This window comes from Amblyraja radiata, chromosome 7 (assembly GCF_010909765.2).
Source record: "Amblyraja radiata isolate CabotCenter1 chromosome 7, sAmbRad1.1.pri, whole genome shotgun sequence".
Lineage (NCBI taxonomy): Eukaryota > Metazoa > Chordata > Chondrichthyes > Rajiformes > Rajidae > Amblyraja > Amblyraja radiata.
In genome coordinates this window covers 37,290,099-37,308,676 of record NC_045962.1, presented here as the reverse complement: position 1 = coordinate 37,308,676, position 18,578 = coordinate 37,290,099, and the positions used below count along the sequence as shown (strand labels likewise).

Sequence of the window (18,578 nt, the reverse complement as noted above, 5' to 3'; positions counted from 1 at the left end):
ACTGTGACTCTGTGTGTGACTCTGTGACTGTGACTGTGACTCTGTGACTTTGACTCTGTGGCTCAGTGGCTCCGTGACTGTGACTCTGTGCCTCTGTAACTCTGTGACTCTGACTGTGACTCTGTGACTGTGACTCTGTGACTGTGACTCTGTGACTGTGACTGTGACTCTGTGACTTTGACTCTGTGGCTCAGTGGCTCCGTGACTGTGACTCTGTGCCTCTGTAACTCTGTGACTCTGACTGTGACTCTGTGACTGTGACTCTGTGACTGTGACTCTGTGACTGTGTCTCTGTGACTGTGACTGTGACTCTGTGCCTCTGTAACTCTGTGGCTCTAAGACGCTGTGGCTCATTGACTCTAACAGCTAGAAGGACAAGGGGAGCAAGAGCAAGGGAACACAGAGGAGGTTGTCCATCAAGCCACGTATGGTCGTGACCTGGAGATATATCACTGTTCCACCTTCACGGCCGCTGCATCTAAATTCTACACCTCCCTCCATGACAGCACGGTGGGTGTATCCACGGCTCAAGAACTGCAGCAGTACTACAAGGCAGCTAACCACCACCTTCTCAGGGGTGGCAAAGTGACGCAGCGGGTAAAGCTGCTGCCTTCCAGCGCCGGAGACCCAGGTTCGATCCTGACCTTGGGTACTGTCTGTATGGAGTTTGTACATTCTCCATGTGACCGCATGGGTTTTTCCGGGTGCTCCAGTTTCCACCCACACTCCAAAGACGTGCAGGTTTGCAGGGGCTCTCTGTAAATTGTCTAGTGTACGGGGTGATCACTGGTCGGCATGGACTCAGTGGGCCAATGGGCATGTTTCCATGTTGTATCTCTAAACTAAACTTGGGATGGCCAATTAAACATTGGCTCAGCCCATAAAGCCCGTACCCTTTGAATGAATAAACAAAAACATCCTTCACTAACCACACCATCCTGCAGATATTTACCCATTTAAAAACATAGCTCACTTGAAGTATTTGAAAAGAAATCAAACTATGTTTGGAAAATGGGGATTGAAGGAGGGAGTTCTCCCTGCTGCTCAGAATCTTAACTTTGTGAGATTAAGAGAGAGCATTAGCTGGTGCCTTGAGCTCCAAAATGGCAGCTCTTAAGTTCAGTCATCTCTCCACAAACACACTGACGGGGAAGAACAGTGCTTCATATTGTGCAGGAAGGAACTGCAGATGCCGGTTTTGTACTGAAGGTAGACACAAAGTGTTGAAGTAACTCAGTGGGTTAGGCAGCATCTCTGGAGAAAAAGGATGGGTGACGTTTTGGGTCGGAACCCTTCTTCAAAGGCTCATTTTCCTCATATTCCTCTTGGGTAGCTAACACCCCAATGGCATGAACATTGGATTTTCCAGTTTCAAGTAATATGCCCTGCTGTAGCCACCCCTCCCTTTCCCCTGCACCCATATCCCAATGCAGACACATTTTTCCCCACCATCTCCCACCTCTCCAGTCATCACCCTTCTCCTTTCTCCTCTTCATTACGCTCATCTCCCATCCCCAAGTTCCCCATTTCACTTTTACCTCCACTCATTCTCCTCTCCTGTTCCCTTCCACCCTTATCTCTCCCTCCAGCTTTACATTTCACTCCTCCTCTTCTCCCCTTATCTGACACCCTTTTGTCTCCTTTTCACCTCCAGCCTTTGTCACTTACTCCACCCATCTGCCAATCACCCCCCTCACCTGTATCCACCTATCACTCGTCAGGCTTTGTCACGTCCCCTACTCCACCTGTCTAAAGAAGGGTCCTGAACCGAAACATTGTCTGTCCATTCCTTCCACAGATGCTGCCTGACCCAATGTGTTTTTCCAGCACTTTGTGTTTTGTACTGATCTGCCTCTTTTGTTTGATTCTCACTGATGCTGACTTAAAAAAAAAACTCTGCTGTAATTTGTTCCAAGATACAAGTTATTTGGAACCCTGTGACACTAGAGATGCCCCCAATGAAAGTGTTACTGAACCCAGATACCTACCAATGTGCTCTGATTGATTGTATGGACTGAAATTCTGCTGGTCATAAATTCATAAGTTCACAAGTTTTAGGAGTTGAATTAGGCCATTCGGCCCATCGAGTCTACTCCGCAATTCAATCGTGGCTGACCTTTGCCTCCTAATCCCATTTTCCTGCCTTCTCCCCATAACCCTTGACACCCTCGCTAATCAAGAATTTGTTTATCTTTGCCTTAAAAATATCCACTCACTTGGCCTCCACAGCCCTCTGTGGCAATGCATTTCACAGATTAACTTTACGCCTTCATTCTTATTACCAAAATGTACGGCTCCGTACCGTGCTATACTGAATTTCATCTGCCAGAGTTCTGCTTTACTCTTTAAACAGTACAACATTGTGAGTTTGAAGAAGTGTCTCGACCCGAAACGTCACCCATTCCTTCTTTCCAGAGATGCTGCCTGTCCCGCTGTTACTCCAGCATTTTGTGTCTACCTTCGATTTAAATCAGCATCTGCAGTTCTTTCCCACACATTGTGAAGAGTATGCAGTGATAGAAAAAAATACAATTCTTAGAAAACGTGACGGAAATAAATAAAAAGAATCTACTCAAGCAGACAAAAAAAATCACTAAATTAATCAAAAACAGCTGTGCAAATTCGCAAGCGGTCGGCTTGTCAATGAGAAGCACTTTGGATTAAATACTACGATGCTTCCGTCTCCCTCGCCATAGAAACGTCCAAAACCGGGATTAGCAATGCAAATATTCAAAGGTCATAGACTAACTGACCCTCTGTTGCCAGATTTTGGCCATGTGTTTCCAATTTACTGCAATTTCCAAAGATAGAAACTGAAATTCATTTTAAACAAAAAGATGAACACAGCAGCAGTCTTAAAACATTATGACAAAAAGCTTAAATTTACTTTTGGAAGACAGACACAAAATGCTGGAGTAACTCATCGGGTCAGGCAGCTTCTCTGGAGAAAAAGGATTGGTGATGTTTTGAGTCAGAACCCTTCAGACTGAAAATAGAAGGGAGGTGGCGAATAAACTGGTGGCGAGAAAAGGCAAGAACAAATCAGAGCTGGCAACAGATTGAATTTTTCTGTATTGATAAACCCAATGCCCGGTACACATTTTAAAGACTTAAAAAAGTTCAGATACTATTTCAGAAGCATACACAGTGCACACCAGGGTAGTTTGTACATACCTGTTTAATTCAGCAGAGCTTTGACAAGTGGGATGTGTCTGTCAGCAACTTATGTCGGTGTGGGACTCCTCTTTAATTTTGTACCAGCAGAGTTTCTAACATGTCCACTAAAATCGAACCTTCCCTCTGATTGAAGCCATTAACTGGAGACCAGCCCCAGTGAGATCAGCCTCGACCTCCTCTCAGACTGCTCGGTGACAGCTGATTTTATTTTAGCAGCTTGCAAGGATGAGTCCAGTTATTTTTGGGTGTCGAGACTTATTGATGCTACATCCAGTCAACTGCTTGTGCTGGCAATCTATTTTTCAAGACAGCCTCATGCTGTCCTCCAAATGCCTTTGGCACCTGTTAAACCATTCAAATGGGCCGACCCGAAACATCACCCGTCCTTTTTCTCCGGAGATGCTGCCTGACCCGCCAAGTTACTCCAGCACTTTGTGTCTACCTTGGGCCAGGATATGAATTAAGTTAAAGCCCTTGGGCTATGCATCTACTTTAATTATTGATGCACCTTATTACCAGAAAGTGAACAATCATGTTCTATAACATAGAGAATGAATCATCTGCAGGATAGTTTATCTCCAAACCCATCGGTGTGATTGACTTAAATACATTGAATATAGAATTGTACAGCGCAGGAACAGGCCCTTCAGCCCATCATGTTTAGAACATAGAACATACAACAGTACAGCACAGGAACAGGCCTTTCAGCCCACAATATCTGTGCTAAACATGATGCCATATAGACTAATCTGTTCTGCCTGCACGTGATCCATATTCCTCCATGCCCTGCATATTCATGTACCTACTAAAAGCCTCTTAAACACCACTATCATATATGCCCCCACCATCACCCCCAGGCCCCCCAAAAACATGCCATGCACATCTCTTTTAAACTTTGCCCCTCTCACCTTAAAGCTATGCCCTCTAGTCTTGCTCTCTGAAGTGGCTGAGCAAACCATTGAGTTGTATTGTCAACTCCACTGACACAGAGAAAGACTTCGCTGGACAGAGTACACTGAGTCACCAAATCTACACTTGGCAATATCACTTTAAGCCCAGTTTGACTTTGCAAAGTCTTCCTCACAAACATCTGGTGACTAGTTAGTGGTGACAGAGTGGCACAGTGGTGGAGTTGTTGCCTTACAGCGCGAGAGACCCGGGTTCGATCCTGAGTTCATACGTTCTCCCTGTGACCGTGTGGGTTTTCTCCGGGTGCTCTGACTTCCTCCCACACTCGAAAGATATACAGTTTTGTAGGTTAATTGGCTTTGGTAAAATTGTAAATTGTTCCTAGTGTCGGTCGGTGCGGACTCGGTAGGCCAAATGGCCTGTTTCCTCACCGTATCTCTACAGTCCGAAGACTAAAGTTTCTAAATTGGGAGTGCTGTAGCATTGAGAGGGTGAATGAACATCCTACCTGAACTTATCTTCACCAACAAACCTGCGGCAGAAGCAACATTGGCAGACGTGACAAATACAGAACCATTCCAGTGTTCATGCCTCTGATTGTAACAGGATATTAAACGTGGGAATAAAGGAACTCTATGTCGTGTTTAGGCCCCTTGCATCTACATCTGGGGTGTAGATTCCAAATTTGTTCCACAGAGTAACCTGGCCACAGTTTACTATTCTTATTCTTGTGGGATAATACTTTGAAGACAGTGTGCCAGACCTCTCCTTTACAATCCATGGGCACATCTTGTCTCTCTGTCAGGGTAGACCTACAGAAGAGTAGCACAGTGGTAGTCAGGCCCCCTTTTCACTTCTTCCCCCTTCCACCTGCATTCCCTCCCCTGGCTGCACAATTGGCACTCTTCTATGCTTATCTCACACCTTTTGTCTTTTCATTTCAGATTCAGATTCAGATTCAGAAAACTTTATTGTCTGTCGTAACAGAAAATCTTCTTTGACGTGGCTCAACATACAACCAGGACAATGTACTGATAAGCAGTCATACAACACAGATTTCTGCGAGCACACACAGTGTGTATAGATCTTAAAAGCAAGTATAAAGATTAGAAACTATAAAAATAGACAAGATAAAAGTTGTGGATACGTGTAAAGTGACAGTGCGTCAGGGTTAATTTGTCCCTTGTTCATTTTTTATTTAAGCTGTTTATGGCAATGGGTATGAATGAGTTTTTGTGGATGTTTTTCTTGGATAGGGGGACTTTATATCGGCGGCCTTTGTCCAACCATCTGCCTATCAACTCCCCCCGCCCCCCCCTCCCCTCATCAGTATCCACCTATCACTCACCAGGCTTTGTCGTGCCTCTCCGCTTTTCCAGCTTTCTTCTCCCCCAACCACTCCAGCACTTTGTGTCTTTAGTTAAACAGGAGATTTCAGTTGCCCCAGCATGCCTGTCTTTGAAGGATGGCACGGTGGCGCAGTGGTAGAGTCACTGCCTTACAGCACCAGAGACCCAGGTTTGATCCTGACTTCCAATGCTGTCTGTACAGAGTTTATACATTCTTGACCGCATGGGTTTTTCTCCCAGTGCTCCGGTTGTCTCCCACATTTCAAAGACGTATAGGTTTGTAGGTTAATTTGGAAAAACTATATATTATCTCTAGTGTGTAAGATAGTGCTAGTGTACAGGGTGATTGATGGTCGATTCAGTGGGCCGAAGGGCTTGTTTCCACATTGTATCTCCAAACTAAACTAAACTAAGGTAGATTAGAATTTCTACACTCTAATATTGCCATTTGCCAATTTTAACTGAAACACTCGAAGTCAGACGAACCAGGTTACATCTGGTTTTCGCATTACACTCTTTACGACCCTGTTTTCATAGAAATGCAGTGACTTTTCAGTCCTAACAAGTAATAATGTCTTCCAGTATAAGTGTGTACACCAGACTGGTGTGGAACACTTCAGAGAACACCATCACCCTTGTCTCTCATGATGAAAAGAACTAAAATTACACACATCCTGTGACTGACATTACAATCTGCACAGCAGTGATTTTTTAAATGGGTGACATAATTTCCCAGTTAGAACCAGTCTCCCATTACAGACGGCCAAATGACCGTTAAATCCTAATCTGAGAGGGAGCGCACGGTGAAAGACTCTGTAGCCATCTCCCTCTCACCATCCAGACAACACAACTATCTCACAAAAGGCCAGAATTCTAACTGAGCTCAAGAATAACTAATGCCTGGCCACTTGAGTTACTCCAGCATTTTGTGTCAATCCAGGAATAAAGACCCTGATTCTTACCTGAATTTATATAATCATCCTTGTAGATTGTAGATCCCATCTCGGAAAGAAAAAATCAACAATGTCTTCGCAATACCAAGCTTTTGAGTTAAGTTCTTAGTTCATCTAATTGGTGTTGAATTCTCCAAGATTGCTTAAACTCTGCTTCAGTCAGTATAAATGCTAGAACAAACAGCAGCGTTCTGAAGAGTTAATGCCTACACAAGTAATCAGACTTTCTGTGCTGTCCTTCCACTCCATCCCCTTCCTGCACATATTGGCAACATCACACACACACACCAGCTCTGTAATAGCCTTTGAGACAATGAGACTTTGACTCCAGCTTCAAATACAATGCAGAAATCAGTCTAGAGGGATCATTCGGCAAAACCAAACACGGCAGAAATCGCCTTGGCATTGAGGGAAAGGGGATTTGAGAGAATATTAATCACCACACAACGAACCGGAGTCTACATTAAATTAAACATGCAAATATTAATAAGCAATTCTGATGTCACCACGATAATGACTAAAGTTCTCGAATTTTAAGTAACCCCTACATTCCCTCACTCCCCCCCCTTCTCCCACCCTAGTTGTCCTAATAGTTCCACTGTTTGCCTCCTGTAACCCCTCATTATCACCTCTTCCCCAGCCAACAATGGCTCATTATGGGTTTCACCCTTCCTGAGGTCATCTATTGCTGGCCCTGCTTTGTTCTGGTGTTTTCTTAACTCCATTTCCACCCCCCCTCCACTCTTCTTATAGTCTGAAGAAGGGTTCCGAGCCGAAACGTCACCCATCCTTTTTCTCCAGAGATGCTGCCTGACCCGCTGAGTTACTCCAGTACTTTGTGTCTTGTCTTTGAGACTAAAGTTCAAACATGTTCTACAGTCACCTGAAACTTGAGATGAGGTTTCAACCCTGAAGTCAGTTTCTGGCATTTATTTTAAAATATGTAACGTTTCAAATTAATTTAGGGACCAATTAAATTTTAAGCAGGGACTAATCACTGATAGAAGCAATCTAATCTTCCCCCATTCTGGGGACTTTGATGTTTTCTCCGGAACACCGAGGTTGAGGGGAGAACTAATAGAAGTTTATAATATAATAAGGTATAGATAGGGTAAACAGTCAGAACCTTTTACCCAGGACAGAAATATCAAATACAAGAAGATATAGTTTTAAGGTGAGAGGGGCAAATTCTAAAGGAGAAATGCGGGGGTATGTTTCTTTACACAGAGGATGGTGAGTGCCTGGAACGCGCTGCCAAGAGTGGCAGTGGAGGCCGATACGATAGTGGTGTTTAAGAGACTTTTGGATAGGCACATGGATATGCAGCGAATGGAGGAATATGGATCGCGTGCAGGTTAGTTAAACTAGGCATCATGTTCGTACAAAGTTTGTGGGCCGAAGCGCCTGTTCCGGTGGTATATTGTTCTATGTTGATACTAAATAAAAGCTGCCATTTAGCCAATACTCACAGAAGCTAATATGCACACTTCCCACTAACGCAGGCCCAGAATTGAAATGTAATTGCAGAGCACTGGTCAGTTATGTTGTAAATGAAGATCAACTATTTCCCTGGAATTTTACAAGATGGTATTAAAGCCAGGCTTGTGTGCTGGTCCCAGAAGTAGATCTGCAATCATGCATGACATTCACCTCACTCCTTCAAATCTTTACTTCAAAAGCAGCATGCCTTCTACTAACTATACTTCCTAAATGTTATTCCCTTTATCATGTATCTGTACACTGTGGACGGCTTGATTGCAATCATGTATCGTCTTTTCACTGACTGGATAGCACACAACAAAAAACTTTTCACATTACTTCAGTACATGTGACAATAAATAAACTAAACTATTTTTGTGGATGGAATCGTGACATTTTGCATCACTCCAGGAGTTCTGCCCCGCAACTCTTGTCACGGGGCGGCACAGTAGCGCAGAGGTGGAGCTGCTGCCTTACAGCACCAGAGACCTGGGTTCGATCCTGACTACAGCAAGATGCTGTCTGTACTGAGTCTATATGTCCTCCCTTTGACCGTGTGGGTTATCTCCGGGTGCTCCAGGTTTCTCTCACACTCTAAAGACGTACATGTTAGTAAGCTAATTGGCTTGGTAAGATTGTAAAAACAAGTTGTCCCTTGTGTGTGTAGGATAGTGTTAGTTTACGGGGACTGTTGGTCAGCAAGGACAAGAAACTGGTCGAAGGGCCAGTTTCCGCGCTGTATCTCTCAACTAAACAAAACTAAACTAAACACCTTTCCACCTCTGACTCATCTCCGTGGCATGGGCATGAGGGGATGCCGTACTATTCTACAGCTTCTTCCTGTGCATTGCAGTAGTTCTTGGAGCACATTGTCATGCCGAGCAGTCTAGAAACAGCATATCCTTCCCAGAATAGTGCGGGATTGGGATGTCTGTCAGGTTAGTGAGTTATCGTCAACCTTTTGCACAGCCTGCCCCTCACTGCATTGAACTCTCTCCACCACACTGCGGCACAGTGGCACAGCCAGACAGCTGCTGCCTCACAGCGCCAGAGACCTGGGTTCGATCCACACTTCAGGTGCTGTCTGTACAGAGTTTGCACCTTCTCCCTGTGACTGCGTTGGTTTTCTCTGGGTTCTCTGGTTTCCTCCCAATTCCCAAAGGCATGCGGGTTTGTAGGTTAATTGGCATCTATAAATTGTCCCTTATGTATAGGATAGAATGAGTGTGTGGGTGATCACTGGTCGGTGTGGACACAGTGGGCCAAAGGGTCTGTTTCTACTCCGAATCCGTAAACTAAAACAAAAAAAACATCAGCCAGCTCCCAGCTTGCAATCACACCTTCCGACACCCCCTTCTTGCCTTTCTTTGACTCGCTCAATTTCTGAATTATTTCCCCCCTCTTGGTTTCTGCTCTGCTCCATCAGCCCGATGAGCTGGTTTGTGATTTGACCTCCTGCGCCCTTGGAAAGTGCCCTAACGTTACGTAATTGGCTCTGGAAGTGGGACATGGTGACCTCAGCGCATGGAAGCAGAGGGGGGGCTGCTGGAGGTGACGGATGGTGCGTTTGCGGGTGGTCATGGGTGGTGGTGTTGGTGGGGGGTGGTGCCCTACAGCAGCCGGGTGAGTGAAAGGGCTTTTCATAGACTTGGAAGTTGCAAGATGGCACCGGAACGTGACGTCTCTCAGCGTGTTGGTCCAGAAGAGGATCTAATATTATCCACTATAATCATCCTTTTATTTTGAGACTCTGGCAAGCTGGTGTCAGGACAAAAGAAATGCACTTTCCTTTTCTATGTGATCCAATCATAAAGTCAATCAAAAAGAGATGTTTTAGTTTAATTTAGTATTAGTTTAGAGATACACTGATACAGTATGGAAACTGAGTCCATGCCTCCCAGTTTCAAATGGAAAGTTTCAATGGATGTATTTCGTAAAATAAATGCCAAATATCTTTTTTTTTACACATTTGCAATAATGGGCATTATTGGACCTCGCCTAATATAAAAATAAAGAGCATTCCTGACCACATTGTTTATGATAATGATAACTTTACAGACCAGCATCCACTGCAGAGTTTATCTGGAATATCTCATGGTGGTGCAGGCTCGAAGGGCCGAATGGCCTACTCCTGCACCTATTTTCTATGACACTTTTTGATTCTTCAAACCAATTACTGATCCCTCCCTAAATATCATTATTATTGCAGTGGCAACTTTGATAACATCCTTAAGAATAACATCCAAGGCAAAGTGAGTTTTCTGGAGACACAAACAAACAGAGTCAAGAGTGTTTTATTGTTGTATTTCCTGAAACGGAATAATGAAATTCTTACTTGATGTCAGGCAGCTGCTCTACCGCTGTGCCATCGTGCAGCCCTGTACTCGCTGGAGTTTAGAAGGAAGAGGGGGGACCTCATTGAAACCTACCAAATAGTGAAAGGCCTAGATAGAGTGGATCTGGAGAGGATGTTTCAACTAGTGGGGGGGGGGTCTAGGACCAGAGGGACCATGGGGCATGGCCCCAGAATAAAAGGACGTACTTTTAGAAAGCAGATGAGGAGGAATTTATCTTGTCAGATGGTGGTAAATCTGTGGAATTCATTGTCACAGACGGCTGTAGAGGTTAGGTCATAGGGTATTTTTAAAGTGGAGTTTCAGTGAGGTGACCCCTCATCCTTCTAAACTCCAGCAAGTGCAGGACAAGACCCCTTAAGCCATCAATTAATTCTTGATTGAGTTCTGCAGAAACCGACAGTACAGATGATAAATGGGAATGGACAGTACACTTCGCTCTTTGTAGCACCATTCATGATCACAGAGAATCTTGACGATCTTCGCAGCTGACAAAGTTTATTTATAGAGAGTTGCAGTGACCGTTGTGTTGCATGGTTGCAAAAGAACCACAAATTCACAGAAGACTTATCAGGGCAGCAAGGACACAAGTGACCAGATCGGTCTGATTGTTAGTTATTGTTAGTTTAGAGATGCAACCAGTGATGGGTTAATAATTGGAAAGAAATTGATACTTAAATTTTGGAAAAATACAACCATATCAACTGTTAAAATGTGGATTAGGAATATGATGGACATAGCACGCCTTGAAGAAATGAGACTCCGACTAATAGATAAATATGACCAATTCTTAAGGAGTTGGTCTCCTTTCATCGACTTTTTGGAATCATGTGATGCAGCGGCACCATAAGGATTGCTGATTTCAGTTCATGACGTGGATAGATTTACATCTCCGAATATAGATTTGAAAATTTCTCTTTTAAGGGGCCTTCTCTTCTGTTTCTACTTTACCACTTTTTCTTTTTTATTTTATTATTTTATTTTTTATATACACACTTCACGTTTTTCTACTCTCTACCATCTATTTTTCCACTTTTTCCCCTTTCTATTGTTTTCTTTTTCTTGTCTTGCTTACTTCCTTCTCATAACATAAAACTAGAGGTTGTACATAGAATGGATTACGGTATGACATAGTTGGCACCTAAAATTAGGTGCCACTGTATTGTTTTGTACTGTATTAACTTCTAATAAAATAAACAAAAAAAAAACACAAAAAAAAAAGAGATACAACCAGTGGCGGACTGGCCAGGGTGTCAGCTTGCCCGATGGCAAGTGGGCCCCTGATGAAGTGGGCCCCCTATATCAGGTGGGCCCCTGATGAAGTGGGCCCCCTTTGTCTCCTGGCAACCAATATTTTTAGACCCAGTCCGCCACTGGATACAACATGGAAACAGAACCTTCCGCCCTCCGAGTCCACACCTACCATCGATCACCCATTCACAGTAGTTCTATATTATCCCACTTTCTCACCACTACCTACACACCGGGGGCATTTACAGAAGCCAATTAACCTATAAACCCACATATCTTTAGGATGTGGGAGGAAACCGGAGCACCCGGAGGAAACCCACGCATTCACACAGCACTGGCACTGTAAGGCAACGGCTCTGCCCGCTGCACCACTGTATTAGTTGAGAGATAAATGTGCCCGTTGTCATGGGGTGTCTGATATCCAGCTGACCTGGTGAAGACATTCGCTTCAGCAAGGAACAAAGTGCTGGAGGAACACAAGGACAATTCTTCACTCAGAGGGAAGACCGTATATGGAACGAGCTGCCAGAGGAAGCTATTGAAGCGGGTACAAGCACAACTTTTAAAGTGGTGAAGAGCATCTCTCTACCAAGAAAAAAACGTGCTAGAGAAACTGATCACACTGGAGAAACCACACTGGACAATGGTCTGAAGAAGGGTCCCGACCCGAAACATCACCCATCCTTAGTCTCCAGAGATGTTGCCTGACCTGCTGAGTTACTCCATCACTTTATGTCCATCTGCTGGAGAAACTCAGCAGGTCAGGTGGCATCTGTGGAGGGAAATAGATGGTGGACATTTTGAGTGGAGACACTTCTTCAGTGTGAAAGAGTGGAGGGGTGATTGCATGTATAAAGAGGTGAGGAGAGTGGGACCAGGGAGGACATGCAGTAGATGGATCGGGGTGAGGATCACATCTCCCTTGAGATCACACCTTCCCTAGGCAACAATGGCACCACCCTATCTGAGGTCATCTGTGGCTGGCTATGGTTGGTCCTGGTCTTATCTCGCCTCTAGCTCTTCACCCCCACCCTACCCCATCCCATATTTTCAGTCTGAAGAAGGGTTCTGACCCAAAAGCGTTGCCTATCTGTGTTCTCCAGAGATGCTGCCTGACCTGCTGAGTTACTCCAGCATTTATGTCAACCCTTAGTTTAGTTTATTGTCATGTGTACCGAGGTAGAGTGTAAAGCATTTGTTGCATGCTAACCAGTCAGCGGAAAGACTATACAGTCAAGCTGTCCACAGTGTACAGATACAGAATAACACATTTGATAATGCTGCTGAGAATTTTTTTGGGATGTTGGCTGCAATGAAGAATACAATGCAAGTTCTGGCTGTAGATGTTTATCTAATCTCTGGAGTAATTTGCCGGAAACACTCAGCTTAAGTCTAATGCTGAATTCCCGGCAAAAGCAATCAATCGATCTTGATTAATGGGGGAGAGAGATAAACATGACCAGCTGAGTTACTCCAGCATTTTGGATCCATCTGGGTGGATAACCCACTCCTACCACTCGGATCGTCTCACTTCTACTAATGGGAAGAAGGTCAGTTTCAAGAAAAGCTTCTTACCAGCAACCATCAGGCTCTTGAACACTGCACAACACTTACCTCAGCAACTGTGATCTTCAAGTCATAGAAGGTCACACAGTCATACAGCATGAATACAGGCCCTTCAGCCCATATTGTCCACATCAACTAATATACCCCATCTACACTAGTCCAACCTGCCCTCATTTTGCCCATATCCCTTTACACCTATCCTATCCACATACCTGTCTAAATGTTTCTTAAACATTGTGATGTTTAAGAAAGAACTGCAGATGCTGGAAAAATCGAAGGTAGACAAAAAACTGGAGAAACTCAGCGGGTGAGGCAGCATCTATGGAGCAAAGGAATAGGCGACGTTTCGGATCTCAATGCAAAACGTCGCCTATTCCTTCGCTCCATAGATGCTGCCTCACCCGCTGAGTTTCTCCAGATTTTTTGACTACCTTGAACATTGTGATACTACCTCCCTCAACTACCTCCTCTGGCAGCTCGTTCCATATACCCATCACCCTTTGTGTAAAAAAGTTGCCTCTCTAGGTTCCTATTAAATCTTTCCCCCCTTGTCTTAAACCTACGTCCTCTGGTTCTTGATTCTCCTACTCTGGGTAAAAGGCTTTGTGGATTCACCCTATCTATTCCTCTCATGATCTTGTACATAAAGCTCTGGCTCTTTGGTTGTAATACATACTTTGGGTTTGCACTATTGTGGTAATTATTAATTTATTGTATTATTGATTATTATATATTTATTTGCCTGCATTGCATTAATGGGCCTGTAAAGTTGCAGCAAATGAAAACTTTCTTGCCGATTCATATGACAATTAAATACTTTTGACTCTTGATTCGGGAAACTGGGACTTGTGTTGTCCTTGCCCCTGAGGAGACTAAATATTTACAGTCCAGGTTAGTACAAAGTTATCTTGGAAGTTACATGCCCAAGTGGTACAACAAACACATTATGCCACTGATATGCTAATGGAAAGTAATACTCTATATCTCACTCTGGTTTCTCTGACTGATAGGCTAAATCATCAAGCTAATCATGAACAATGGATGTACAAGCAACTGCAGATGCTAGAATTTGGAGCAAAAGCATCAAAGTGCTGGAGGAACTCAGACAGCAATTGTGGCAAAAATCAGTGCTGGAAGAACTATCAGTCTGACGAAGGGAGGTGGACTGAGGAATGGTTAATGGAGTTTGAGGTGTAAAGGGCCTGTCCCACGAGCATGCGACTCCATGCGGCAAGCGCGACTTAACGTGGTCGCTTGAGCCGTACGGCCTCGCGGGGCTGGTCCCACTTCGATCGCCGGAGCCGTATGGAGTTGTGCGGAGCTGGGCCCGACATCGCGCGGGGCTCCGACAAACTGTCAGTTATCAAAAATTCCGCGCAGCAAGGGCCTGCCGGGCCGCAGCCGCATTGAGGCCGTACGCACCGCCTCGAAGGGCGCACGTACCGTCTCGACGCCATATGCACCGTCTTGACGCCGTACGTCATGCGCGAACTTCCTGCGGACTTCGCTCGAACTTCACGTCACTCACTCGACCTCCGCGCGGCCCCCGCTTCTGGTTTGGTCGCGCTCGCCGCATGCAGTCGCATGCTCGTGGGACAGGCCCTTTACATTTTGGGAAGTCAAACCAGGGCAGGACCTTCACAGTGAATGGCAGGGCTCTGGGGAATGTTGTAGAACAGAGTGCAGGTACATAGTTCCTTGCAGGTGGCGTCACAGGTAGATAGGGTGGTCAAGAAGGCTTTCAGTACATTGACTTAATCAGTTTGAATATTAAGCATAGACTTTGGGATGTTAAGTTGTACAAGATGGTGGTGCGGCCGCATTTGCAGTATGGTGTTCAATTTTGGTCACCTTGTGGTGGATGTGTGGAAGGATATTATTAAGCTGGAAAGAGTGCAGAGAAGATTTACGAGGATGTTGCCAGGACTTGAGGGGAATGAGCTAAAGCGAGAGGTTGCCAGAGGAGGTAGTTGAGGCAGGTACTATAACAAGATTTAAAGACATTTGGACAGGTGTACGAATAATAAATAGAAGGGTATGGGCCAAACACAGGAAAATGACGCTGGCTTAGTTGGGGCATCTTGGTCAGCATGGACGAGGGACCAAAGGGCCTGTTTTCCTGCTGTTTGACTCTGTATTTACTGTGAAGGCTTCAATAAGCACACTTATCAACTGAAAATCTCATGATGCCTTGGATAAACCATGAGCTACAATGCACCGAAAAATCCGAAGGGCAATTTATTGGAAAATGAGTGAAGAGAGTGCAGATTTTGTGTTTGAAGATTGAAGTTTCACTGAATCTTTCCATGCCTGCCGCTTAATTACAAGTGTTTAGTTTAGTTTAGCTTAGCAATACAGTGTGGAAACAGACCCTTCAGCACATCGAGTCCACACCGGCCAGCGATCATCCATACACTAGTTCTATCCTACACACGATGTGGGAGCAAACCGGAGCACCGGAAAATAAAACACATGCTCAGGGAGAGCATATAAACTCCATACAGACAGCACCCATGGTCAGGATCAAACTTGGGTCTCTGACGCTGTAAGGCAACAGCCCTACCCGCTGCGCCGCTGTACCATCCTGGTGGGGGGTGGGGGGCGGGGGGTGGGGGGGGTGGGAGTGGAGAAAATATTCAAAAGCTGATTGCAGGTCCACAAGGAAGTAATTATCTGACTGGCCCAGCAGGAGGTAGGAGCCTGTTGCAGCCGGCATTTTACCCCGAGCGACTGAGGCTTCCTGTGAGTGAGTGTCAGCTCCCATGTGAAGCCTGACTCACCGCCAGATCTAAACCAGAGCCATTTCCTGTTTTAACACTTCCTTATTTCAGTATTGTTTTGCATTGGGTAGTGGCAAAACTGAGAGACCTTTGTTTCGCATGAGGGAGTTGTTTTTAATCCCTCGGAAAAAAAAGCTAAGTGTTTCTTAACATTTTAAATGTTTGCTCAATCAACTGAAGAGTAAAATATTGTGAAACGCGTGGCTTTTGCTCGCTTCCGAAGGGCTTTGCAGACAAACCTTGTGCATAATTTAGCGAGAAACAAACTGCATGGGGAACTCAGTGGGTCTTCTCATAGTGTCAAACAGTCATACAACATGGAAAGAGACCCATCAGCCCAGCTTGCCCATGCCGACCAAGATGCCCCATCTACATGAGCCCCACCAGCCTCCATTTGACCCATATCCCTCTAAACCTTTCCATGTACCTGTCCAAATGTCTTTTAAATATTGTTACTGTACTTGCCTCCACAACCTCCTCTGATAGCTCATTCCATACACCCACCATCTCTGCGTGAAAAGATTGCCCCTCAGATTCCTATTAAATCTTTCCCCTCTCATCTTAAACCTATGCCTTCTAGGTCTTGATTCCCTTACTGTGGGTAAAAGACTCTACATTCACCCTATCTATTCCCTATTCTATTATCCACCTTTATAAGATCGCCCCCTCAGCCTCCTGTGCTCCAAGGAATAAAATCCTAGCCTCTCCAACCTCTCCCTGTAGCTCAAACACTCAAGTACTGGCAGCGTCCTCGTAAATCCTCTCCGCACTGTTCCTAGCTGAATGACACCCATCTGACAGCAGGGTGACCAAAACTGAACACAGCACACCAAATGTGGCCTCGACAATATCTAGTACAATTGTAACGTAACATCCCAACTTCTCCACTCATTTCCTTGACTGCAGAATGCCAGCATGCCGAAAGCATTCTTCACCACCCTATCTACCTCAGTCACAGAAAACTGGAACCTCTGACAACAAATACAATGACCATAAAACGTGTAATGTATTGCCAACCCATAAAGTCATAAAGCGATCAGTCTGAAGAAGGGTCCCGACCCGAAAGTTCGTCTGTCCATTCCCTCCACAGGTGCTGCCTGACCTGCTGAATTCCTCCAGCATTTTGTGTTTTAATTAAACAGTTATGTCAGGAAGTGTGTCTGTCCTAACTGATACGATTGTTCCCAGAGTTATTACCACATTAAAATGAGCATCATCCTTTGTAAAATGCATGGTAGATCTCTGAGTATAGTTGGGAGGGGCAGAGTCCACATATCCTCTTAACTCACACTGATGTTTCCTTTACAACAGGCTAAGTAGGTATCCTTTAGTATTCTTGGGTGCATTACACTTTCTCTTTTCTTTAATGAAGTGAAATCACTTCTGTTTCTGTAACTTAAATTTGTTGGTGTCAGACCACCTGTCTCTGATGGGGAACTCTACTCTTTACTGCATTACATTTGAGAAGCTATTTCCTCAGAAGATGGGCAGACCATTGTCCAGGATCTGAAGGTACAATGCTTTCCGATCAATTGTCCTTGAAATATATCTCAGCGGCAGAGCAAGCCTGTTGATGACAGCTTCACATTGATACTCCGTACATGATTAATGACCAGCTCCAAGTACAACCTCCCTTCCACCTTCACTGCAGTGGAAAATAACCTATTGTCAGTCGATGCTTCACATTTCCACTGCATTGTTTCTCAACTATCTCGTAGTCATCTGTCATTTAAGTCCATCTTCTAATGCTTTCAATGCTTACACTAGTCACCGAGTTGGAGAAAGGGGAAAGAGAGAACCATTTGTATGGTGTAGGAAGGAACTGCAGGTGCTGGTTTATACTTCGTCTTTGTCCTAAAATCAGAATGAAACGATAAGTAGAAATCAGCTTTTTGTTTGCAGAGAGTGAAAAAGAAACCTGATTTGTTTTATTTTCCAGCTGGAGATGATAGTAAGAGATGGGGGAAGAGGGAGTCATCGATGAGATCAAAAATACCTCAGCCAAGAGTGAAGTTGATCTAAACCTTACTAAAGCAAAGTGAAGATCTAGATACAAGCAGATGCTAGTTTACACAAAGGGACACAAAATGCAGGAGTACCTCAGCGGGTCAGGTAGCATCTCTTGAGAAAAGGAATAAGTGATCTAACATTGCGGAAGGCTCGACCAGCCCTGATTCGAGGTTCGATTGCCCGGCACGGGGGTGTTGACATCCCTCCGGTGCGGGAGCTTGATCGCCTCGATGCGGAGGGCCCGAACGCTGCCGGCTACGGGAGTCATGATCATCCCGTCAACGGAGGGCACGAGGCCCCCGACCGAGGAAGAACAAAAGGAAGGACTTGAACTTTATTTCGCCTTCCATCACAGTGAGGAATGTGTAGGAGTCACTGTGGTGGATGTTCATGTTAAAATGTGTTTTTGAGTGATCTGTTACTTTTAATTGTATGACTGACCTGGCCAATGAAATTCCTCGTATGTTGCAAAACACACTTGGTGTGATTTTTGATTTTTGATTTTTGATTCAGTCTGAAAGATAGAAGTGAGTAGGAGAGTTTTGGAGTTTTGCGTTGGGTTTTGGTTGCCCTGCCATAGGAAAGATGCCGACATCATATACTGGAATCTTGAGCTAAACACAGTGTTGGAGCAACCCAGCAGGTCCGGCAACATCTATGGATGGGATGGCAGGTGATGATGTTTCGTGTCAGCATTAAGTTGGAAAGGGTGCAGAGAAGTTTGAGCAGACTAGGATTTTATTCCTTGGA

General features: G+C 44.7%; 1 protein-coding gene across 5 annotated transcripts in view; it reads right to left on the bottom strand.

Moving 5' to 3' along the window:
• The window catches only part of xirp2 (xin actin binding repeat containing 2), a 105,267-nt gene that overhangs the window by 44,923 nt on the left and 41,766 nt on the right, over positions 1 to 18,578 (bottom strand). The window contains exon 1 of one of the 5 annotated variants that reach the window (XM_033024200.1): positions 6,398 to 6,886. The exons of 3 other annotated variants lie outside the window; for them this stretch is intronic. In XM_033024200.1, the coding sequence (XP_032880091.1) occupies positions 6,398 to 6,437 (40 nt within the window). In that variant the 5' untranslated portion in view covers positions 6,438 to 6,886. Of the gene's footprint in view, positions 1 to 3,174; positions 3,703 to 6,397; positions 6,887 to 18,578 lie in introns of those variants that run through there. One more of the 5 variants, XM_033024203.1, reaches the window with a different exon arrangement.